The sequence below is a fragment of the Pungitius pungitius genome, chromosome 10 (assembly GCF_949316345.1).
Source record: "Pungitius pungitius chromosome 10, fPunPun2.1, whole genome shotgun sequence".
Classification (NCBI taxonomy): domain Eukaryota; kingdom Metazoa; phylum Chordata; class Actinopteri; order Perciformes; family Gasterosteidae; genus Pungitius; species Pungitius pungitius.
In genome coordinates this window covers 16,912,483-16,938,164 of record NC_084909.1, presented here as the reverse complement: position 1 = coordinate 16,938,164, position 25,682 = coordinate 16,912,483, and the positions used below count along the sequence as shown (strand labels likewise).

General features: G+C 40.8%; 1 protein-coding gene across 1 annotated transcript in view; it reads left to right on the top strand.

Annotated features, from left to right (window-relative positions):
- Positions 1-18,714, top strand: part of col6a3 (collagen, type VI, alpha 3) — a 39,787-nt gene extending 21,073 nt beyond the window's left edge. The window contains exons 26-65 of the mRNA XM_062565261.1: positions 104-697; positions 927-1,526; positions 3,428-4,024; positions 4,183-4,800; positions 4,935-5,516; positions 5,681-6,292; positions 6,453-6,787; positions 7,354-7,432; positions 7,546-7,691; positions 7,775-7,867; positions 7,954-8,007; positions 8,248-8,319; positions 8,445-8,471; positions 8,560-8,604; positions 8,781-8,834; positions 8,937-8,999; positions 9,217-9,282; positions 9,372-9,425; positions 9,514-9,549; positions 9,639-9,701; positions 9,964-10,026; positions 10,267-10,329; positions 10,539-10,601; positions 10,751-10,801; positions 11,818-11,853; positions 11,934-11,996; positions 12,219-12,281; positions 13,033-13,065; positions 13,186-13,222; positions 13,333-13,344; positions 13,436-13,929; positions 14,034-14,136; positions 14,434-15,135; positions 15,228-15,327; positions 15,420-15,475; positions 15,606-15,866; positions 15,951-16,037; positions 16,750-16,809; positions 17,372-17,557; positions 17,931-18,714. Of these exons, the coding sequence (XP_062421245.1) occupies positions 104-697; positions 927-1,526; positions 3,428-4,024; positions 4,183-4,800; positions 4,935-5,516; positions 5,681-6,292; positions 6,453-6,787; positions 7,354-7,432; positions 7,546-7,691; positions 7,775-7,867; positions 7,954-8,007; positions 8,248-8,319; positions 8,445-8,471; positions 8,560-8,604; positions 8,781-8,834; positions 8,937-8,999; positions 9,217-9,282; positions 9,372-9,425; positions 9,514-9,549; positions 9,639-9,701; positions 9,964-10,026; positions 10,267-10,329; positions 10,539-10,601; positions 10,751-10,801; positions 11,818-11,853; positions 11,934-11,996; positions 12,219-12,281; positions 13,033-13,065; positions 13,186-13,222; positions 13,333-13,344; positions 13,436-13,929; positions 14,034-14,136; positions 14,434-15,135; positions 15,228-15,327; positions 15,420-15,475; positions 15,606-15,866; positions 15,951-16,037; positions 16,750-16,809; positions 17,372-17,557; positions 17,931-17,971 (7,364 nt within the window). The 3' untranslated portion in view covers positions 17,972-18,714. The remainder of the gene's footprint in view (positions 1-103; positions 698-926; positions 1,527-3,427; positions 4,025-4,182; positions 4,801-4,934; positions 5,517-5,680; positions 6,293-6,452; positions 6,788-7,353; positions 7,433-7,545; positions 7,692-7,774; positions 7,868-7,953; positions 8,008-8,247; positions 8,320-8,444; positions 8,472-8,559; positions 8,605-8,780; positions 8,835-8,936; positions 9,000-9,216; positions 9,283-9,371; positions 9,426-9,513; positions 9,550-9,638; positions 9,702-9,963; positions 10,027-10,266; positions 10,330-10,538; positions 10,602-10,750; positions 10,802-11,817; positions 11,854-11,933; positions 11,997-12,218; positions 12,282-13,032; positions 13,066-13,185; positions 13,223-13,332; positions 13,345-13,435; positions 13,930-14,033; positions 14,137-14,433; positions 15,136-15,227; positions 15,328-15,419; positions 15,476-15,605; positions 15,867-15,950; positions 16,038-16,749; positions 16,810-17,371; positions 17,558-17,930) is intronic.
- The last annotated feature ends 6,968 nt before the right edge of the window (positions 18,715-25,682 follow it).

Genomic DNA, 25,682 nt, shown 5'->3' with positions numbered 1-25,682 from the left:
GGGGCGTGTCCTTTTCAAAGAAATAGCTCAGCAATTTATCATTGGTACAAAGGTGTACCTGTTGCAATGTTCTTTCATTCTTTGTCTTCCTGTCTTTTCTTAGCTTACACTACCCAAAAGGATATTGTTTTCCTTCTGGATGGCTCTGACGGCACAAGGAATGGCTTCCCTGCCATGCGTGATTTTGTTGAGAAAGTGGTTGAAAAACTACACGTGGGAGAAAGAAAAGACCGTGTCTCTGTAGTCCAATACAGCAGAGATGTAGAGGTCCAATTCAATTTGAATACATACTCCACAAAAGAAGATATTTTGGATTCCATAAGAGGGCTGAAGCACAAAGGAGGCCGGCCTCTCAACACCGGGGCTGCCCTTCAATATGTCAGGGACAACGTCTTTACAAACCCCGCCGGGAGTCGGCGCCTGCAAGGGGTTCCACAGATTTTAATTCTACTAAATGGTGGGAGGTCTTTTGACAATGTAGATACTCCAGCGTCTGTTCTGAAACAGCAGGGCATCATTGTCATTGGCATTGGAACGAGGAACTCTGACACTGGGGAACTGCGAAAAGTATCACATCACCCTAATTACACTCTATCTGTGTCTGAATTCACTGAACTGCCCAGTGTCCAAGAACAGATTTCCTCTCTAATGAGCACAGTGGCTGTCAGGGCCACACCCATGACACCAACAGTAACTGGTAAGAAAGTAACTCAATCGACATTTCAAGAGTATGGTGGCATTTACTTCAACTGTATGAAAGTGTGTTTCCATTTGGTCACGTCAGCAAATGCCACTTTGGCAAGACTGTTGAGCTTGAAATGATAGAATATTTTTGAAACCTTTGCATTGACTTTCATCATCTGACTTTTGGACAGTGAGTGTTTGACACGTGAACCGAAATATAACTTTGACTCTATGTTTCCCAGTGGTGACAAAGCAAACGGGAAGAGATGTTGTGTTCTTGCTGGATGGATCTGATGGTACTAGAACTGGATTCCGAGCCATGCAAGACTTTGTCCAAAGAGTAGTAGAGAGACTTAGTGTTGATGATAGCAAAGACCGTGTCTCAGTGGTTCAGTACAGCAGAGATCCAACCGCCCACTTCTATTTGAACACATACGGGACAAAAGCCCAGATGCTTGACATCGTCAGAGGTTTGAGGCACAAAGGCGGAAGACCCCTCAACACTGGAGCAGCTCTCCAGTACGTGAGGGACAATGTTTTCACCGCCTCTGCCGGAAGCAGGCGCCTGGAAGGAGCTCCACAGGTCCTCATACTGCTAAGTGGTGGACGGTCTTCTGACAGTGTTGATGCAGCGGCCTCTGCTCTTAAACAGTTGGGTGTCTTGACCTTTGCAATTGGAACCAGGGGGTCTGATAGCAGAGAACTGCAGAAGATATCCCACGATGACAATTCTGCTGTCTCTGTGTCTGATTTCACCGAACTTCAACTCGTCCAAGAGCAACTTCAGTCCTCTTTGGAGACTTTGGTTATTGACGTCGAAACAGAATCCCCAACTGAACTTGGTACGTAAACAAGCACTGCTTCTTGCTGTCCTGAAAAGGTTCTTGACTAGCTCCACCTACCGTGAGGGCTATGAATCCAGTGAAATACCTGTTTGGCTCAATGTTTTTTTGTTAAAAGAGGCTGCCGGGTACTTCCCTACTGTGAAAAGTTTGACAACGCAGGGGCTTGTCCTTTTCAAAGAAATAGCTCAGAAATATATCATTGGTACAAAGGTGTACCTGTTGCAATGTTCTTTCATTCTTTGTCTTCCTGTCTTTTCTTAGCTTACACTACCCAAAAGGATATTGTTTTCCTGTTGATGATAGCAAAGACCGTGTCTCTGTGGTTCAGTACAGCAGAGATCCAACCCCCCAGTTCTATATGAACACATTCGGGACAAAATCCCAGATCCTTGACATTGTCAGAGGTTTGAGGCACAAAGACCCAGTTAACAATATCTTGACGCAATGTGAACTGTATTGAAGTGTATTTTTGAGACTTGAGCTCCACAATATTATTTCCTTGCCACCATTAGTAACCTTATTCAGTAACCTTGAAACAGCTTTCTTCTTTTGACCTATTTCGCGAAAAACCTTTGACAAAGGAAACACACTTTTATCAAATGATATCTTCCTCGGTGGAGAGACAGCTGAAAGGAACCATTTTTTTTCTTGCTGTGTGGATCTAAAGTTACTATAACTGGATTCCCAGCTATCCAACACTTAGACACCTAAGAGTAGGAAAATGAATTGCGGATGACAGCAAAGACCATGTTTTAACACCAGTTTTAATTGTGTACTTTCCACTTCAGGCATACATCTTTTTTATACCTATAGCCACTGAGGTTTTATATTGTAATTCTATGTTTTTATTGTACTTTACTGTGTCTTTTAAAGATACAATCCTGGCAAACGTACTTAGCTTATGAAAAAGTACCTCCTTTAGGTCAAGTAAAGTTAAACAAAATTGTATGAAAAAGAACATGAACTCTTCATCCTTTTATCTATTATTTATTCACGTCCCTTCATTTTCTCCTTTATATTAATAGTTTTCCTTTTATCGTATTCTCATTTTTTTGGCTTCTCATTTTCGGCTTCTTTTATATTATGTTTTCATTGTCAATAGGCCTGTACTTCCATGTAGCAGTTCTTTTAAATCTTCCTCCATACAGTTTTAATGATTTGGTTCACAAAATTGATCCTCCTACCCACTGGATGGCTTAGACTTCTCTGTGTGGATGATTTAAGCACACAGTGATAAAACGTTGTGAGATGTAGTCTGGATGTGACAATTTTCTTTTCATTCATTAGAACTTATAATTATGGTATTTTTATTCAGTTTCTTTACGCATTACCACAAATTTGAATATAAAACTCAAACTATATATGGTTCTGGATATGGACTAAACCAGGGGTCCCCAAACACCGGGGCACGGACGAGTACCGATCCATTTAGTACAGGACCGCACCACTAACAGATATATTTTGTTGTCACTTTTTTTCTTAAAAGTTTTATTTTGAAAATTGACTGGATTCTGCTCCAATTACGTGCACTCGTCCCTGTTGACATATTCTCCAAACACGAAGCAGTTTTATTTACCTTATACAAATGCCCACTACTCGCTGCATTCTGCCCTCCAGCGGACAGAGAGCACGCTACAACACCCCCGCGTCGTGTTTATCCATCACGCCTCCAATACCGTTACGTGAAATATTGTCTCACATGAAAACGGTCTGAGGCAAAAAAAGGTTTCGAGGCCCTGGGCTAAACCGTTCACCATGTTATCAACTCAGGAAGAAAATCTGTTAAAAGACAATCAAACTTTGATGTATCATTTCTGCTGTTATATTATTTTACTATTGATGTTTTCTTCAATATTTCACAATTAGGTTACAATAATATAACCTTTTCTGTGTTTCAGGCCCCCGGAAGGATGTTGTTTTTCTTGTTGATGGATCTGATGGCGTTGGAATGGAATTTCCTATCATCCAGGAGTTTATCCGCAGGGTTGTAGAGAGTCTCAATGTGGGCGAGAATAAGATCCGGATTGGTGTCGTCCAATATGGTGACTCTGCTCAAGTTGACATGTTTCTGAACGCACATACAACTAAAGAAAGTGTTTTGCAAGCTGTCAGGGGAATGAAGCGGCGAGGGGGAAGACAGCGTAATTTGGGTCAGGCCTTACAGTTTGTCAATCAGGATGTTCTGACAGCAACACGTGGTAGCAGAAAGGCAGAGGGTGTACCTCAGTTCGTAATTGTCATCTCCAGCGGGTCCTCAACAGATGACGTCCGTAGTGCGGCGTCTTCCCTCAAACAATCGAGAGTTCTTCCTTTCAGCATCGGGACCAGGGATGTTAATCCTACAGAACTTCGAGTGGTGTCATACGTGCCTAACTTTGCTTTCACTATCGATGACCTTCCTGGCCTTTACACGGTCAAAGAAAACCTAATCACCACCCTCACTGAGCTGTCAGATGCTGACATCAACAGCATGCGTCCAGAATTTCCACCTGCAGGTAATCACTTAAATCATTGAAATTTGGATTTTCAGCCTAAATACATTCTTGCGCACTCTGACCCTATAATAGACCCTATGATCTATAATAGATAGACTTAGGTAACTCGAAATGTATTAATCATACCTTGTTTCTGTTCTTGCATTCTTTTTGAGCAGTGACCCCAGCACCCACTGGTGGAGAAAAGAGGGATGTTGTTTTTCTGATAGATGGCACCACAACTGTGCGTAATGAGTTCCCTTCCATCCGTGAAATGATAACCAGAGTTGTGGAGAAGCTGGACGTAGGATTGGATAAAGTCAGAATTTCAGTGGTTCAGTACAGTGATGTACCGAAGCTCGAATTTCTTCTAAATGAATTCTCCACCAAAGACGAGGTACGCCAGGCTGTGACAAAACTCCAAAGCAAAGGCGGGAACCGTCTAAACACAGGTGCCGCTCTTGAGTGGGTCTATAGAAATATCTACCAGAGGTCAGCAGGAAGCCGCATTGAGGAGGGTGTGCCCCAGTTCCTCATTCTAGTTACAGGTGGCAAGTCAACAGATGATGTGTCCACTTCAGCTGAACAACTTAAGAGAAACCAGGTTGCACCTCTTGCCATTGGTTCAAGGAATGCAGACCCCGACGAATTGAGACTGATTTCACTGAAGCCTGAACTGGTATATACAGTTGACAGTTTTCGGCAGCTGTCAAGAGTGGAGTCGCAGCTCATTGATTCCGTCAAAACAATATCCACCACTGACATCCGCAATTATGTTCCTCTGCTAGTGGACTTAGGTAAGATATATTTTTGCATGCATTCCGTTAATTATGACTTGTAAGTGTGGAAAATGACTGAACTATACATCCGCTATCGTTTTACATAATTCAACAATAAGTTATGTTATTGTAGTTTTTTTTTTTTTTTGCAGGTATATTAAATCTTGGGAGAAAGGACATAATTTTCCTTATTGATGGCTCAGACAACACAGGTGTTGAGGGCGCAGCGCATATCCGTGACTTCATCCTTAACATTGTCCAACAACTCGACGTGCAGCCTGATCAAGTGCGCATAGGGGTTGTCCAGTACGCAAACCGAGTCAAAACAGAGTTCTCACTCAACTCTCACAACAACAAGCCAGCTGTTGTCTCCGCAATTAAAAGACTTCGTCCGATGGGTGGACGGTCATCAGATCTGGCCGATGCCATTAAATACGTTCAACAGAATGAGTTCAAAGTTTCTTCAGGGGTTCGTCAAGAGGCCTCCCAGCATCTTGTGGTACTCACAGGTGGACGTTCTCCCCAAGATGTTTCCATCTACGGACCTCTGCTTAAAGCAGGTCGTGTCAACTGCATTGGTGTTGGCGCTGCTAATGCCGACACAAAGCAGCTAACCCAAATAGCCACATCCTCAGCTGATGTCCTCAAGGTTCGAGAATTCAGTGGCCTGCCAGAAATCCGTCAGGGGGTTATTGACAGGTTGAGTGGGACCATTACTGAGGAAACATCAACAGGTTTGTGTAAAAATATTCCCATATAACATATACTTAGTAATCACGCCTTACATCTAAATATGGTCTGATATTGCTAATACAATGAAAATATATATTTTTTCAAAATATTTGTTTTCAGCCTTGTTCCTTTTGTCCTCATCAATATCTCATCTTCTTTCTCATAGGACCTGACCCACTTCCTCAAAAAAAAGCTGATATAGTGTTTTTGGTAGATGGCTCCATTAACTTAGGCAAGGAAAACTTCAATGAAGTGATGATGTTTATTACCAACTTAATTGATCTGTTCTTCAACGAGAGAGACGACCTGCGGATTGGTCTGGCACATTATGCCGCAGATGTTACTGATGTTTTCTATCTCAACACATACCAGAACCGGGACGACATTTTAAGTGCAATTGGCCGAGCAGAATATAAAGGTGGACGTAAAATTAATACTGGTGCAGCCATACGCCACGCTCAAAATGTTTACTTTACCAAAGAAAAAGGCAGCAGGATGGATGAGGGCACTCCTCAAATTCTAATGGTTGTCACTGGAGGCCGCTCAGCTGATGATGGCAAAACAGCCGCCCTTGGTTTAAAGAAGAAAGGTGTGAGGGTCTTTGCTGTAGGAGTGGGCGACATTGAGAAAGAATTAGGAAACTTAGCAAGTGAGCCTTCCACTGTGGCTAGAGCAAGCACCTTCCTAGAACTATCAGAGCTCAATGAGCAAATTCTGGAGACGTTGGACGATGAAGTGAAAGGCCGTCTGTGTCATGGTGTGCCAGAAACTTCTAAAAGTAAGGGACATGGTTTTATTATTTAGATATACACCAACTTTATATATACAATATATTTTGTTCACATGTAATTTGCAACTTGTAACTAAACATATTAGTTCCCTCATATTTTCTATGTTCTCAACAAAAGACAATAAAATTCGTAAAACTTGTTTTACAGCCTGCAGCATAGAGGTGTTGGTGGGCTTTGATGTTTCTGCCCAGAACATCTTCAATGCTCAGACCAACCTTCGGATGAAGGTCGAAGGCATTCTGAAGAGGATTTCGCAATCTGCAGCTATCAGTTGCTCATCTGGGCAGATTCCTTCTGTGCAAATTGGCATGCTGGCCTTAGACTCGACTTCTGAGCCTGTCCAGCTGGACTTCACTAGCAAGGCTGGTGAGCTCTTTGAGGCATTCAACGCCCTACGGAATCGTGGCCCCTTTGTCCTCAATGGCAAGACCATCTCAGCTTACACCAATCGCTTCAAAACCAGACAGGACGGCATTGTCAAGGTTGGTTACTGAAATCATTACAACTAGAAATGTCTCAAACCCAAACAACATTACACAAAAATGATCTAATATCCAATCCTTACTCTTTATCAGTAGCAAAGGGCAGTGTGCGGAACATGAAAGTAGCATGTATTCATTTTAAGCCAGCCCTGGCTGTTGGTCATATCAGCAGCTAATAATGTTAATTCTGTTAGTAACATTAAGAAAGGGGAAACATGCCCGTTGTTTTCACCAAGGCTATGTATGTACTTGTCCAAGATAATTACTCTATCACAACACACTGAGCGTTTCTTTGGTACCAACAAAAAAAACTCCTCTCCAGCAGATTGGTTCATCTACGTTACAATTGTAATCCACAAATTACTCTTCTATCATATCTTATCAATCATCTAATGATCATCAATGATCAATTTCCTAATTTTGAATCAGAAACTGCAGTATTTGGATCATTTTGATAACAAAAAATATGTTGATATACTTTTCAAGTATCAGAGCCATATTTAATGAACATTTAGATAGATAACAAGATAATAACAGAAACTGTAATATGTGTTTTTCCCCTGAAGGTTGTTATTCATCTTACTGATGGTATTGACGCCCAATTTGATGAATTGAAAAAGCAAGTTGAGGAGCTTCGTTTCTCAGGTAAAAAGATGATATAGTATGGTGTCCTTCAGTCGACTATCTTTAAACCTCTTTGAAATTATAGCAGTATCATATTCAGAAGCATTTTATTTTCCGGCCTCTCTGCAAAACAGGAGTGAACAGTTTCATTCTGGTCGGCCTTGAGCGAGTGCCCAAATTTGAGGAAGCTTTGCTGCTGGAATTTGGTCGGGGATACAGGTACACCAGACCTTTACGACTCAACATCCTATACTTGGACGATGAGCTAACAGAAGAACTGGTGAGTATTAATCAGATAGACACAAGCATTTCATGAGCTTTCCCTTTGAATCACTCAATATTTGTTTTTATTTTGGTGTGCAGGACCATATTGCAGAGAGGGAATGCTGTAATGTGCATTGCAAATGCAGTGGCACCAGAGGAAGCAGAGGAGCAGCTGGAGAGTCAGGGACTAAGGTAGTGAATGTTAAAAAGTGATTTTGCCTTTAATTATACCAGACAATTGTTTGTCAGATGCTAATTCATTGTTTTTGGTGTTTTAGGGTGATTCGGGATCACCAGGAAGCCAAGGACATCCTGGAGATGAAGGTGGACCTGTAAGTTTAAATGTTTTTCCAACATATGTCGTAGCATAGTAGCATGAAAATGTTTCTATAAGATTTCTGACTGTAAACCGTCTTGATCTATGACTGCGGTTTAACCATATTTTTACATCAAGATGTACAGTAACAACTTGTCATGTTCTTTATTTGCTTCACTTTCTGTTTCTTCATATTGCATCAATCCTTTGTTTTGTCATAGTGTTCATTGACTTTTTAATTGTCCTGTAATGACAGGGAGAGAGAGGTCCTCCTGGTGTCAATGGAACTCAGGGTTTCCAGGGATGTCCTGGACAAAGAGGTGTCAAGGTAAAAGCTTTGATATTAACAGTAACATTAAACTTCAGTTTGATTGTTACTTTAAACTTTTCAAATCTTTTTCATTTATTATTTATTTAATAGTGGTGTGACACTATTTATATTGTTTTCTTCAGGGTTCTCGTGGTTCTTCAGGAGAAAAGGTGAGTATTTTTCTGAAATTTTTCATAGTCTCAATTTTCCGATAAATGGAAAAAGTCTGCTGATCAAGCAACGTCCACTGTATTGCAGGGTGACTTTGGAGAAATTGGACTTGATGGCATCAATGGAGAAGAGGTAAGTCTGTGTTCTATTAGATGTAGCCATCTAGTCCATTTCTTTAATATACTGTATATTAAATCATAAAGAATAATTCACGCTTGCTTTTTGTTCTTAGCAGTGTGAGATGCGTGTATATGTAATGGGTTATGAATGATTGTGGAATTTAACTGGCATTTGCTGTATGATTTCAGGGCAAAAGTGGAGTGGCCGGACCCCCGGGAGAGAGAGGAAACGCTGGCAGGAGAGTGAGTGAAAATTTTGCTTTGCATTTCTTCCTACACATTTTCCTTTCAATCTCAAATGGTTAGAAATCATGAATGTTTGCCGAGCATATTTTTCGATTTTAGGGTCCCAAAGGTACAAAAGGACAAGAAGGAGACACAGGAGGAGTGGGATTCAGAGGAGACCCTGTGAGTATTATGGAAACTGCATTCACTAGCATTTCATTTGAATGTCCAAATATATATATTGTAAATTAATAAACCCAAACTAACAATTATTGAGGAATGTTAAGTACATTAATGTATTGATTGCCTGTAATTCGATTTGCATGCAGATAGTGAAAAGTTTTAGGCCGTTTGAATCTACAATTGAACAACAATTATAAAATGTATATCTGTCTAATAGGGTGTTGGTGGAAAAAATAACAACAGCACTGGACCTAAAGGAGACCCTGGTGATGCTGGACCAGCGGTAATGTCCCCCCTTCACACATTGTATTGTTGTAGAAAAACCGTGCCAATGCATTTTACACATTTTGGATGTGTTTGTTTGAATGACAGGGAAAGCTTGGTCAGGATGGACAGAAGGGAGCCCCTGGTGAACTTGGCAGACCGGTAAACGAGATTGCCACGTACTCATTACCTTTGCTACATGACTTGCCACTGTTTTTGTTAATCATGATTTCTGCTCCCACTTCATTAGGGGGCTAAAGGAAGAAGAGGCTCATATGGAAAGGCTGTAAGACCCTTTTTGGTGAAACTAAATTGGTCAACACTCATTTCAGAAACTCTTGGCAGTAACATTTTACTGCATGTATGTCATTTAAGGGTATTCCCGGAGGTCCAGGTGATAAGGGTGTTCAGGGAGAACCTGGTATAGGAGGATCAAGAGTAAGTTTCTCGTTCTTTCACAGCAATTGGAAGATCATTCAATTGACAAATTCACTTGCCAAATCATGTTTTAAAGCCGATGTTTACAATAATAATTATACAATAAATCGTAATACTGGACTGTGACTGCCGTATTTAAATTACTTTTGACTGGACCGTAACTGATATTTTAGGTTTCTTCTTTATTTAGTTGAGTTTGAAAGTCCAGCTCTGATATGCAAGAAACTGGTGTGTCATCAATGTTTGGTTTGTCTATTTTAAGGGTCCTTCGGGACCAAACGGTCCTCCGGGACCCAGAGGAGAAGATGGAAACGCTGGACCCAGAGTGAGAACCTTTTAAGTTAATTTTATCAGAGGGAATATTTTGCTACTCAAGTCATACATATTTATTTTTATCAGTTTTAAAATGTATAAAGTGACACAGAGCAGATATACAAAAATCAATCAGGCAATAACTTGTGTACCCCACTTTGCAACTGCAATGGCAAACCGGCTGAACTGCAAAATCCTCTGTTTTTATAAAACGAGTGTTTTCTCTTCTATATCCTCATTTTTTGTTTTCTAGGGTCCCGGCGGGAGTCCAGGTCCCGCTGGAGATAGTGGTAGAAGAGGAGCTCTTGGTCGCAAGGTATTGAATACTTGTTATTTACAGACTTGCCCAGACCTACGTCTTTCACAATAATGGACGCAGAAGTGTAGTCTATTTAAGCAAAAACATAAAAATATGAAAACATAACATTGGCTTTGGTTCTTGGGCAACAAAGGATAGTTACTTGAATAAAAATATCACTTGACATATTATTTCTCTCAGTCAATCTCTGTCTCATTCCTTTCCAGGGTGAACCAGGAGATCCAGGACCAAAGGGTGTTATAGGACCTCTTGGTCCCCGCGGAGAGTCCGTAAGTACCATAGTAGCATAGTGTAAAATGGTTTTGAATGTATCACAATGTTAAATGGTATCATGTAACAATGCTGCTCTGTTAGGCGGAATGTTTGCAGTTGAAAATGGACCTGTTGACAATTGTTTTTGTTCTTCTACGCTTTCTAGGGTCAAGATGGTAGAGATGGGTTTGGCTTTGAAGGGCCTAAAGGAAGAAAGGCAAGTGAATTCTGACCTTAAGTAGCATGCATTGTAACAAGAATATATGGATTTAGTTTGATGTAAGTTTGTGAAAATTTCAATGAATTTATTGAAATATTACCCTAAACCACTAGCCTATTTTTGACCTCTGCTCCGAAAATGGCAAACCCATGATAAAAGTGTAATAACTGTCTTTTTATATTTCTGTCAGAAAAAGTGAGTGTTCTAAATGATGTTTAAAAATCAGTTCACATGTTACGTGTGAAGAAATAATACAATATAACACACAAAAAAATAAATTACTAACAGGATTTGAAGCTCTATGAATCATACCAGATAGATACCAGGCTAAATGACAGCCCAAGATGTGGACAGTAATCAAGGAAAGTTTTTCTTTGATAGAGTGAAGATAGATGAGACTAGGAGAGGCTTTTGTGCCTGCGTCACATCAGAAAGAAATGTCAGGAGTGAAAACCTTGGTTCTGGTTGGCCGATTCACATGTTTCATTCACTTTTTATGATCACTAGTAAAACCAGGTGTAAAGAAACGTCAGCTCCCTTAGCCAGGAGAAGCCCCAGGAGAAGTAGAGCGTGAAAAGACAATTAAGATTGCCTGAGAAATCCCACCTCCCTATCCCCCAATACTCGTGCGAAAAGAGTTTTAATGGAGAAAACCTCCCAGATTCAATTCATAATTTCCTTTAAATAGTCCACAGTAAGGAGAATTTCTGATTCATATGATTAGATGCTTGGGGGTTATTTTACTCTGGTTTTGGCAAGGTCTGTCTGGGCGTACAGTTCTAAGAAGTCCCGTCCTATACACATCTACAGTGCATCCTTTATGTCTTGCTGAATCAAATAAATAAATGCCATGGCTACGGCCTATGTAAAGAGGCATTTTTTTCACTGCACCACTATAACCTGTCTCAAGATAAATGCAGTTAAACACTCATTCAATGGGACAATAATGGAAAAAATTATACTGTATGGTAAATGCCATGTATTATAATAATATGTATGGATTTTCTCTTCAGGGTGATCCAGGCTTCCCAGGGTACCCAGGACCAAAGGTAATGACAATGAATGTTACATTTCATCAGAGGCCTCAAATTATAGAACATCATCATCCACTTTCCTTTGATCATCTCAGGCACCAGCTGGTGAACCCGGAACGAGCGGAGGACCCGGACGCAAAGGGAATGCTGGACAGGGGGTACATCTTCAGATCCTCTTTAGAGTTTTCCCAAATGTGACATACCATATGGAAACACGAAGCCTCAATGGCCATATAGTTTGTTGTCATACGGTAGAATTGAAGGGTTTTTATTCAGAAAGTATAACTATATTTTATAACTATATTTAGGGTAGGCTCGCTTTTTGGACAATTGACTGTTAGATAGCTTTAAAAATGAATGTTTCTCTGTTTTCTTTCCAGGGTATCTCAGGGAGTACTGGCACACCCGGAACGAAGGGAGACTTTGGATATCCTGGGCCATATGTAAGCAACATAAAGACATTGATGGCATGCGCCCATTGCAGAATATTTGTAATAGTAAGAAGAAGAAAATATAACATATAGTAGTCATCAAATAGGTGGCCTGATGGCTAGGGTAAGGGTCTATACAGCATGGCTTCAATTGCCCCATCTGTAGTCCTTTTTGCTTTCTAAACTGGGTGAAATGACCCGGAAGTAGTGCAAGTGGCCGCCATGATAAGAGTTTGAATTCTCTAAATGCTAAGGAAAGAAGTTTCAATGCTTCCTTGATTAGCTCCTTCAGCATAGGAACCACTGGACCGTTCTTTCCGAAAGAAAAGAAGATCAACAATTCCTTACAGCAGCAATATTTCAACTTTGCCACTGCAGACTGACGTCATGCGTGTCCCGTCGCATCATAACTACGTAGCTGAAAGTGGAGTTTGATTCCCTAAAAACCCCGGTTGTCTTTTTCTAACTTCTCATGAATTTCCCTGAGCATCTTTCCACAGAGGTCAAGAAAAGTAGTTAGGAATAGACATTAGGAGGTAATGTAATGTGGGACAAATCCAGCCCCTGCAGGAGCCCGGGTCAATTCGCAGTGGCCAAATCAATAGCTGCATGTCATTCCCGTACTCTGTGCACCCACATTTCCTGTCTGTCAGATAAAGGTACAAAATAAAAGACTTAGAACTCATAGTTTACACTCCACAATGTCAAATTGTTACACTGTTACAAAACTGCTGTTAAAACACAGCTCATTTTTTCCCCACAGGGACAGAAAGGCCCGAGAGGACCAGGTGTTGTGGTATGTGCTTGTGTATCAAACCGTTGAAAATTGTATTCAATGATCAGTGCCAAATTCATTGCATGGTGCCTATGATCAATATCTTTTCTATAAAATGTCTTCAAATATCTATGTCCTCAGCAATGTGACCTGGTTAAGAAGATCAGAGAAAATTGTCGTAAGTATAATTGAACAAATACCAATAATGCTATTCCATGAGAACAAAAATGATATGGGTTGTGTACATAACCACGATAATCATGTTTCCTTCACCCCTTTTTATTCCAGCTTGCTGTTCTGGTAAGTACAAACTACTATTTTTCAGATACATTATTTTAAACTGTACGCATCACTTTGCTGGGAAAAAAATGCTTTATGTGTACACCCTTAGGTCAGAAGGAATGCCCGCTCTTCCCCACTGAGCTGGCCTTTGCCTTGGATGCTTCTGAAGGTGTTGGCCGCCCGGCCTTCAACAATATGCGAGAAACAGTCCTGCGCCTAGTCAGAGACATCACCATCTCCGAGAGTAGCTGTCCAAGAGGAGCTCGTGTTGCTTTAACCCTGTACAACAATGAAGTAACCACAGAGGTTCGGTTCGCTGATGCAATGAAGAAACGCGTCCTGTTGCAGCACATTGAGGGACTTCAGACCCTGCAGACCCGGAAGCAGCGCAGCTTGGACACAGCCATGAGCTTTTTGGCCCACAACACCTTTAAGAGAGTGCGCAGTGGCTTCCTCATGAGAAAGGTGGCCATCTTCTTTGTTGGAGGAACAGTCAGTCAGGCACAAACAGTTACCAACGCAGCTCTTCGCCTCCATGACGCCGGAATTACTACTCTGTTTCTGGTGCCTCGTGAGGACCGAGCTCTTAGCAGAGCGCTGGAGGTGAACCAAAAATCCGATACACTAACTTTGCTTTACAGCAAGTGTTTGTAAGGCATATGCACAGTGGGATTGCATAACATTTTTTTTTCCTTTTTGTGCATCAGGTCAACAACACAGCACTGGGCCAAGTGATTGTCCTTCCTAATGCTGGAAGTGCACAGTACAATTCAGTGATCCAGAAGGTGATGAACTGCCATGTGTGCCTTGGTAAGAGTTCTATGTTTGTGCACTAATAGTATCTGCACAGCTATGATGCACATCTTTTACCATTATTAAAAATATATTATAATATTGGACAATTTGTTTGATAATAATGTCTTGATCAGGTTATTATCCAGATGTGTTGTTTCTTTCGTGTAAATTAATTATTTTATGCCATGCAAATAATTGAAATGGAAAAGGTATAATAGTGAATTTATTTCTGAAAAATGTTTTCTCCGATAGTTATTCTAACCTTGTAGTAATCAAAATAACATTATATTGCAATGTGTTGTCCTTTTTCAGACATTTGCTCTCCGGACCAAATGTGTGACTATGTTCCACCATTGCCCAGTCGAGATAGGAGGTCCTCAACCACAGACGTGGACATCGACATGGCTTTCATCATAGACAGCTCTGAGTCCACCTACCCAACAGTTTTTACAGAGATTAAGCGTTACATTGCACACATAGTGGAGCAGCTACAAGTGTCTTCAAATCCCACATCATCTGTTAACCACGCCAGGGTGTCTGTGATCCAGCAAGCACCTTACAAGTTCCTCAACAACAAAACGGGCTCCGCCATCCATGTGGACATTGGTTTGACCGATCACCACTCAGCTCAGGACTTTGTCAAATTTCTGCTGGAGAAGACACCACAGTTAGAGGGTGGCCGTGCGCTGGCAGCAGCTATCGAATCCACAGTGGAGCAGGTGTTTGAGACGGCGCCTCTCCACCGGGACAGGAAAGTGCTGATGTTCTTTGTGACAGGGAGTGTGGAAGAAGAAGAGGTGCAGCTTCTGCGTATTGCCACTGAGGTCAAGTGCAGAGGCTACTTCCTGGTCATCCTGGGCATTGGTGACAAGTTGAGTGCAGGAGACACCCGTGTCTTGTCACGCATGGCCAGCGAGCCGTCAGATGTGTTCTTCAAGCGGCTGGACAGCATCTCGGAATTTTATGACAAAAACATCCAGACCTTTGGCCAGCTTTTGCCAAAGTATATCAGCAGTAAGTCCAATCCTGTTTCCCAGTTTAGGCTTAATGCCAGTTACTGTATCAACTAAACCTTAAATACGGTCTTCTGTTAAATTTCTTTTCAGTCGAAAATGCTTTCTACATGTCCCCCGAAGTCTCCAAAAACTGCAAGTGGTTCCAGAGTGACCAACCACTTAAAAACCCCTTTACACCATCACAGCAGGAGTAAGTTATATTTTTTATGAAACGGTACTCGTTTTCATTTAATTGGTTGAAAACATAATGCTTTCATGTGCTATTCATTGGTTCATTTACAGTAATCATCAGAAACATCATGAAAAACAACAAGCAGTTCATCAAAGAAAGCACAATGGTAAGTGTGGATGAAGTAAAGCCACACATGGATGGGTTAACATGCATAGCTAAATGTCCGTCCACAAGGGATTTTGCTGTGCATTGTCCTGCCTTGATACCACTTTGTTCACCCCCCCCCCCCCCTTCAGATGCAGATGAGCTGCACGTCTCTAACGTCACATCCAGTAGTTTGAAATTGCGTTGGACCGGCCCAGACCCCAAGCTCTTTGTCTACTTTGAGGTTGTGGTGACTCGTCTCCACGACCATGCTCTGGTGCTGAAGACCAACGTGTCAGACACAGAGCTTTCGGTGCACAACTTAGTAAGTGCCCAAACATACCATGTTGTGGTTTACGCCCACAATGCAGAGGGTGAAACTGTCTCCACCCGCAAAGGCATCGTTACTACCAGTAAGTTCCTAAACGCATAAATGTATCTTTTTTCAGTACCTTCATCATTTCAACCTAAATATTGGTAAAACTATTCCGTTACAGAAGCAGCAGATCACATGCCAGAGCATAAGCATGCTAACCAAGGCCCCAGGACTGTGAACACCGCACCACTGGAAAAACCAGAAACAGGTGAGGGATCACACATAATCGATATAGTATCGATATTGTTTTTTTTTTCTTACGCGTTGACCATCATTCTGTAATTTTGAACATGCATATCTTGTTAATAAGCAGCAAAAATATGATATCTTTGAAATTTTAGCACAAATTCACAATATTTAGTCCTTATATTAGGGCTGTCACCAGATTAAAAATAATTAACTAATTAATCGCACATTTTGCTATTCCTTAATCTCGAAAAGAATGAATGTTGTTGTTCTTGTTACAGTGCTTTTCTTCTAAAGAAAAGTAATGAGTAATCACTTTAGGAACTGTGTATTTCAGACACTGTTATTTAATGTTAATGTTAAAGTCAAGGTATTGTCTGAAGAGGTGTGTCTTGCAGCCCTGATATCATTAGAGAGCAGGTTCCACCATTTAGGAGCCAAGGCAGCAAAGAGTCGTGGTCTTGTTGAGTGTTTTGCAATGATGATATACAGAGTTTGTAAAGATATTACAGCTTACAGCTGCTGTTTCTTAGAAGGGAGAACACTTGTGCACATGTGGGATGAGAGAACACAAGGCTAAACAGGCTCTGTCTTACAACCCATTGTGAGCTGCTTTATATATATTTATATATTTATGCAGCTGTGACGACGTGTCCGTTAGTAAGCAAAGATTGCTAATTAGCCTTAGCATCAGTTTCGTTCTTTAAGGTTAATCCACATTTTGGTTTCCACAGTGCCGGAGCCTCAGCCAGAAGAGCAGCAGGCGGAAAAGGTGCAGATCCTCCCGAATCCTGGTGAGCTTTGATCTACACTTACTGAATAAGAGTACAGTATAATAGAAATGTTCCTAAACAAATGTTTTGAAGACACAACTGACTTTCAGGTTGGTAAACTTGAATTCCAATGCAAAGTTAAAACCTACTGCAATGTTTGGCACAAACAAACAAAAGTCAGCTTTTAATGGAAGTGCTTTTGTTCCTTCCATCAAACATTTACAAGTAAACTAACAGGTTTCCGGCAATGTGCTGGCATCCCTTCTTCATTTCTAGTTAGTATGTACAATGCTGTAATGTTTATATTATATTTAAAGATATACATAACATGACCATTTGTGTATCAATTACAACTGGAAGGAATTTAAGGCAATTGACCACAGCAGAAAGCCTTGCTCTTCTAGAATGGCACAGACTCGTAGAGCACAGTCATATTTATCACACAAAATGTGTTAAATATGACTGTTTTTGTGAAAATGGATGTGTATGGATGTGTGTATGGGAAAGCTAGGATAGGTAAATGAGACTTGGATTACAGTGCACTTATACTTTTATTAACTGGCATTTGTCACCTCTCTCACAGTGGACTCTACAGATGTGGACATTTGCCAGCTTCCCAAAGAGGAAGGCACTTGTGCCAAATTTGTCCTCAAGTGGCACTTCGATGCCCTGAGCAAGAGCTGCACACGGTTCTGGTACGGAGGCTGCGACGGGAACCAAAATCGCTTTGACACGCATCAGCAGTGTGTTACGGCTTGCGGAAAAGCAGGTACATGATCAGTTATTGTCAAAACACTACATGAGTTAGCATCTCAGTGTATGCCATACATCCCTGCAGTGTTTATCCGGATATGTAATCTGTTGTTTTTGTTCCACATTCATTCAACAGCTTTAGTTGCTTAACATTGTAGATCAAAACACAAGTAAATAACACATTATTTATAAATTACATGATATATCATTCATTTTAGTGGGCCTTACTATACTTTTTTTACTTTTTCACGTACGTTTTGCGCGTACATTATTTGATACACCATCCCTCAAGAAATTGTTTGAGTTATTCACAAGTGATAACGTGCTAGATACAAAGAAGTCGGTTTGTAAAATGACTAACCATATTTTTCTTTTACATTTATCAGCAGCCCCCGTCAACCAAGGAGTCATGGATGCAATAAGAACATAGGACGAAGCATGGCCAGCTGCCCCCTCTGTTTAGGAGATTCTTAGGAGCATCACCCCAAAAAGCCACACTGTAAGGATGTAATACTAAAGCAATGGTGGCTGCACTGGATTCCACAAAAAATGGACTTTATCCCCGAAATTCTTGAAGTAGAGAAGGGAGGCAACATGATTTGTTGCATAATTAGTTTGAACCTTCTGGTGCTATATATTTGTTTTACCAATGACCTTTTTAAGTGCATAGTCTTGTAAAGTCACATTTTCATCATACGTCTTCAAGTTTAAAAAAAAGCAGTTCTATGATTATACAAGAAACATATTTGAATATCTTGGGCAGAGTTTTAAGCCATACATCCGTACAAGCAGGACTTGCATCATTCAATGCAATATTTTTTTTCTGATATATTGTGTATTTTACATTCCCATTGCAACATCAACTTTTATTGATCTATATTGTCTTAAAACACACGTGATCCCTTTGGAATCATCACCACCCTATTTTACAGTCACAGAATCCACAGCAATGTTTACACAACTCTTATACGCTGGTTTTATGATTTTATAATGACCAACCATCAATGTAATGTTAAGTGCACTTCTGGATCCACTGCCTCATACACACTTAGTTCCAGATAATGAGAAATGGAATATACTTGTCAAACAATTTTCTTTTATTTGGTTTAACTGAAATGTGTGTTCTATCAGGGTGTAGTGGTGAATAAACACAAGACTTTCTAATAGACATGAGCAACTCATTCTTTTCTTTCTTCTTTAATTTGGGAGGGTGGGGGTTGCTTGAAGAGCGACAGAAGCTTAAATAAACCCAAAGGTAATTTACATCTTACAGAGGTGATTTCTTGTTTATTTTTTCATTTATTATATAATAGGATTATTCTACTGCCTATAATCTCCAACTGAAAAAGAGGAGCAATTGAGTCTTTATCCATTGTTACCACACTTGATCTTGTAGATAAATCTCCCAAGATGGTAGTTAAACTTTTGTGAAACAATCCTAATTCCTCTTTAGAGAAAACGAGACCGTCAGCGAGAATATTGGCTATTTCAAAATAGTTTATCTTGATGCCTTTCGTCCGGTTTGTTTCCCCTGTGACGTTGGACAAAACCATTTGACACCATGTTGCTGTGCCCACTGGAAAGAAGCGAGGAGCTGTAGGACCAGGACTGCACCCTAACCCACACTTTCACATCACAATAGGACTCCTAAAACCCAGAATAAAGCCCTGGAATAAAATGTGATCAAATGTAAATATACCCATCATGGAGCTTAAGCAGTAGTTCTAGAAGGAAGACTTTATCCCACGCGTAATTTAGATATGCTTCAGCTGGTCTCCCAGAACTATCCAATCAGTGGAGTATACGACCAACAGAGGCGGCGCTGTGGCTCTAAACCAATCACATAGTTGCTTTCAAACCTTTTAAGGGGTTCTCTCTGTGCTGCTGTCAGGTTTGGTCCGGACACGACCCTTCTCCACTCCAGGCACCTCCAGCAGCTATCAGGCATTCTTCACTTGTTCTGGGTTTTCATCCCTTCTTCACCTCTACCACTAGTGTCTGGACTCCAGGGGGGGGATTCGGCCAAGCAGAACTCGGCTTCACAGCCCCTTGATTATCCCGGTTTAGTGCAATCGCCTAAGATTCTGCATGATTTCCACATTACACTGTGTAATAAATGTTTGTCAATTTTGGACCGAGTCTGTCCTGATTGAAAGTTTATTAGAGCATACGTTGCGCTTTTTGCGAACCTACAAGCTTTTTTCAATTAGTGGAGGGGAGGCTGCTCAAACTAACGAGACGGTTTGAGCTGGATAATGGGATATTTGATCGACTTAGTTGAACCACGTATGAGGAACAGGGCCCTGAAAGGATTTTGGAGCACATCTATCTATGATTGGGTGATTTTCCTCAACACGGCAACAACGGAGGTGGCAACAAAGTGCTGACAAAGCTAACAGTGTAACGTGGGGGCGCAGCGTGAGCTTTGTTTCCATGACCCCCCCCCAATCGCAGCAGTAACCACAGCTTGAGCTCTGGGCAGAGAGACAGACATTAGCTAGCCAGGGAGAGACACACTCACCCACATGCACTTAAAAAAATCCCAGACCTCAAAGCTCAACAAATACAACAAGGGCCCCGGCAACTGGCAATTCAGTGTCAGAATTTCCAAAATGAGCAGTGACTAACAGGAGCTCACTGTGGTGCACTGCGGAGTGATTCAAGACATGCCAGACCACCCTCTCTCTCTCTTCCAACACGCCGCCACATGAATTGGAGAACACAACCTAGACCGTCCAACAGAGCGGAGCCGTGTTTTGGTTTCCGTGAGGCGATGGATGGGTCATAAAGAACATGTGAAATGAGGGCCGCCCTTCTCCCCAGGCCTTTCATTGCTTTCTTCCTCTGTTTGAGACTTTATTATTATATTTAGAAGGTGCCGTTCCTCTTTGCGCAATTTTTCTCAGTTCAGCTCCACCTACTCACTTAGTAACGCGTTACTCTAATCTGACCACCTTTTTCAGTAACGAATCCAACGCATTAGCAGTGTTGGGAAAGTTCACTTTCTACATGAACTAGTTCAAAGTTCAGTTCACAAATTTTAAAATGAACTAGTTCAGTTCATAGTTCAAACTTCAAAATATTTGAACTAAGTTCACAGTTCCAACTAGTTCAGTTCTTTTTTTCCATATGTTGCTGCAAGCTATTATTTTTCAAAATTATTGCCACAGCCCAAATAGAACCACAGAGCAATTATTTTATCAGTTTTAACACTGAAGCTATGCATCAGATTTAATCTTCATATCCAATTTTGAATCCTTATCCAACCAGGGTTTACATTAGCATTGAGGGGGCAGCATTTCCCCTTTGTTGCTTTAATGTTGCCGTCTATTGACTCCACACTAGCAGCAGCTACCACGTTCACCCCTACACTACATTCTCAAACACATGCTGCTTGAATGGTCTTTTTTAAATAAGGAATTATTAAAAGAAAAACAGGACAGTAATCATTAAGGTGCAAATGTTTGCAAAGAAAGGTCAGATTCCTCCCATCCTCACCGACCTTGTCAGTAACTTCATAAAACTCTTTTAAATTATTATATGCCGCCTCTTTGCTACACGCAGCTGTTGCCTCCATGCATTTCTTTGTTTTTTTTTCACACTGGAGGCTGGTGTTGCCAGATTGGGTGTTTTTTCCGCTACTTATTAAGGAGCGTTTACGGTGTGTTTTCTATAGAAATCTGGCACCCCCTTGAACGACGTTAGCCTGAAAGAACGCGCCGTTCACACCAAAATGAACGAGTTCACAGTAACGTTCATCGGGCATTAATACAGTACGTTCAGTTCACGTTCGCCCAAAATATGAATGAGTTCATGAACTATCGTTCACTGCTCATTAGTATGTCCAAACCAGTAATCAGATTAAAGTCACTTGTCCAAGTCACTGTGTGTTACTATTTTGTTATTAATAGTAAAATATGTACTTGATTTCCTGCGTCTCTAGGAGTGGAGCCACGTAGTCTATGCGACAATAAATTCACGTTTTCAGCATGAGGGTCACGTATACATACATAGACCCACCACGCAGTGACACAAACAACAATGGAGGAGAGAGAGAGAGAGAGAGAGAGAGAGATGCGCATTTTTGAGTTGGAAATACAGCCACTATTTTGAGTGGGCGCCGTACGCAGCAACACGAGCAACGCTGCTCATCAGCCTAAACTCATTTCACCTGTTCCCTCACCTGCCTCTGATCGCCAATCAGCCCTCTAAGGCGACACCTCCCCCCACATTTGGCTGGCTGATTCCCTGTCACCAACCCCCTGCCCGTCCCTGTTCTTCCCGCTCTGCCAGATTCCTGGTAAACCGACTCGCCTTCTGATACTGTCTCCGATAAACTCTTCAAGCCAAAAGTTTGCTAATAAAAGCCAAATATCCCACAATTCTTGTGTGTTGCTTTTGGTTTCATATACTCTAGGTTACACTCTGAGGTTACATTAATGTATTGATCAATTGACTGAGCTGTTTCAGGTTATCCAGGATTAGAATGCATGTTCTCACATAAGTCCAATGAGGTTCTCCGATGATTACGTACATTTTTCTCAAAGTGAACTTCATGTGCAGCATCCTCTCATTCCCTCTGACACAGAGCAAAGTTATCAGGAGCCTAAATGATGAAACACTCAACATTCTCCTTTGGTTTCACTATACGAGGCCTTTACCAAACCAGTGCTTTGCATTTCCAAATGCCAATACGGGACAATGACAGTGTGTCCGTAATCGTTGAAAGAAACTTGTGCCATGGAATAATAGAATTCTGAGAAAAAAATAAATGCATGGATTTTGTGTGTAGGACTGTCCTTTTGAAGAAGAGTTAAACAGTGATTGTGGTCTCCACTGTGTTTGATGATAGGAATCCTAAGGAAAGGAGTTCTATGTGGGTTCTAGAAGCCAAAGTGAAAGATGTTGTAGATGTGGCTCGGTCGACTGAGCTCCAAATGATGAACTTGGCCATGGTAGACAAAAAGCGTGGGAGCTCTGGTTTGCCCCTGGTGCTTTTATCCCACATGTGGCCAGCAGAACAAGAGGAGGTTTTTAATGCTCTGGCAGCAAATATACAGCTGTTCCATCGCTGACTCACACTTTGGCTCTGCATGTTTCCACAACTGCCTTAACAGTCGGGGGCCTGTGAGGACTTTCAGATTGAGCAGCAGAGAGGCAGAAGGCGCTACCTGCAGCTCCCGAGTCAGACCACAAACCACCAGCATCTCTGTCTCCCTTGGCTCTCTTTGCAGTGACATCCGACGTGTGCTGCTCAGCTATTGCCCATTCATGGTCAGGCTGGATGCCAAGCATACCGTTTGTAAATGTCCCTGGGCCAGTGAATCCTTCCAAGTTAAGAGTCTTAAACAAAAGGACAAAGAGATCGGAGGGAAAGTTACTCATCACTTTTTCCTCAAAATGTATTCTTAATTTTGTGGTAAAAGAAGGGACAACACGATCTGCACCAAAACAATCATAAACCAGAGAAACAATTAATTAAGTGTACATCTGGCTGCTGACATTTAACATTTTGAGTACTGTATAGGTTGGTAGAATACGGTATAAAGTCCACATTAAACATAAAGTTTGTCCATGGGGATGGTTGAAAACATTTTTTTATATAAAACTTTTGTCACAACCAATTCTGAGATCAATACCTGTATTAGAAGAATATAAAGAAAATAGATATAACAGCTATGCTTCCCATTGACTCAGCGGATACACATAAAAAACCTCTACACACATGGGAGAAAGCAAAGGCATATATATACTGTACTAGTACCACTGCCCTCTGTTCATTTAATTAGAAAATAGGACATTCTTTAAAGATCACATAGTAAATTCACATGAGCAAATATTTGAATGTATAATGGCCGAATATCATTTTCAATTTCAGGGAGTCCATGGAGCAGAACCCTTGTTGCATCACATTTAGTAGTTTGTCACACCACGCTGAGGTTGTCTCGTCTTGGCTTATTGGCTTGTCATTTCCTGTTTTATTTTGAAAGTCTAACTCCCCTCTCGTTTCAGATCACTTGCCTTTCCTCTTGTGTCACTTCCCTGATTCCTGATTGTGTCCACCTGTTCCCCATTACCCTCATGTGTTTAATAGTCGTAATATAATAACATAATAGTTAATAGAATCTCCCTTTGTCTTGTGCCAAAGTGTTTCGTTGAATTGGTTGATGTTGGTTTATGATGTGTACTATTGCAAACTGTGTGTTTGTGATTGTGCTCCATTAAAAACTAGTTAAACCTTGAAGTACCATTATCCTTCGACAAAGAAGTTATACCTTCATATTCTATTTGTTTGGTTAAATGATCTGCATGTAGTTCCTTTTTCATCATTTAACTGAGACTATGCGTTACTGATCACATGCTGTTTTGTCTCTGCACAGCTCTATTCTTACAGGTTTTAAAACAAGGACATCATTATATATTAAAACACACCTTTGTCCTGAACATCTGTTAATGTTTACAGCAAAATCTGAAAAATTATAATTCCAAAAATTGCTCACGACCCACTTACAGTGGGTTCACAGTGACTGTGTGGCTCCTCCAGGCCCTTGACCTCCAGTTTCGGTAACAGCTGCATCACAAGAAGAATTCAGCTGGATCACCAGAAGGCGGGGGAGGTTAAAAACTCACACTTATGAGCATTCTTCAGATTCCCTCCAAGCTTGCTATGAAGACGGACTATTGCAAAAGAATACTACGTTAGGCTGTGAGCAGACTGTTTACCGTAATAAGCAGTAAAAGACTCAATTGAACGAGTATCATCCAGTATTAGCATTGTGAAGATAACCTCATAATCTCATCAAAATATACATAGTGTAGTGTGGTCAGATGAGAGCAAAATTGAACTGTTTGGATGCCATAATACACGCTATGTTTGGAGGAGAAATGGCACTGCACATCACCCTAAAAACACCATACCAGCAGTGAAGTTTGGAGAACATCATGGTGTGGGGCTGCTTTTCAGCAAATGGTACTGGCAAACTTCACATAATTGATGGAAGGATGAAAGGGCAAATTGACAGAGACCTTCTTGACAGAAATCTGCTGCCATCCATCAAGATGGTGAAGATAAAACGAGGGTGGACATTTCAGCAAAACAATGACCCCACAGCCAAGGAAACTCTCAACTGGTTTCAAAGAAAGAAAATAAAGCTGCTAGAATCCAGGAGGCGTCTTGAAGCTGTCGTTACCAACAAAGGCGTTTGTACAAAGTATTGAATAAATATCATTAAGCGTGTTCAATACTTTTTCTTTGTGTCATTTCACATTATTACACATAACTTTATTTCTGAACTTCTTTGTTTTGGTTTCTTTGTATGTATGTATGTATGTATTACTTGGGTTGTTACCAACATCTGGTGAAAATGTCATGTCAATAGCTCCTTTGGAAACATATTTACTGAGAAAAATGATGACGTGTTCAATACTTATTTCACCCAATTTATATATATATATAGTATATAGCCTGTATACCCTCTGAATCGGTAAATAGGGCCCCAAATTATTTTCTTAATTAAATTGTGTTATTATACCTAATTAGCTCTATATTATTAGTCTTGAGAAATATATCTTAACAAACTGCCAGTTGAATGTACCTTTTAAATAGATGTTCTCAACTTTCAAACATTGAACACACCCATAAACCGTTTTAAAATTAAATAGTGTCTCACAATGAATTGAAATAAAAAAGGATAAAACGTCTATTCTTAACTTTGCATTACATTGCAGAATTAAACCTAATAACTTTACCGTTACCCACTTTTTAATGTGACTGAGCTACACACATAACACAAGCACACCCCAGGAATAACACTTTACTAAGCCGGCATATGTCACGAAGCTCACATCATCTCAAACTGGTTTCTTGAACATGACAATAAGTTCCCGGTACCTTAATGGTCTCCAGTCACCACATCTCAATCCAATAGAGCCCCTTTGGGATGTGGAGGAACAGGAGATTTGCATCACAGATGCTATCACGTCAATACGGACCAACGTCTGTGAGGAATGTTTGAACACCTTGTTGAAAGTATGACACAGAATTACTCCGCATTATGGTCCATTTTGATCTCTAGATGAGCCTCATACTGTATTTAAGAAATTTAGAGGTTAAGTACCAATAACTGAAATTATAGAGAAGT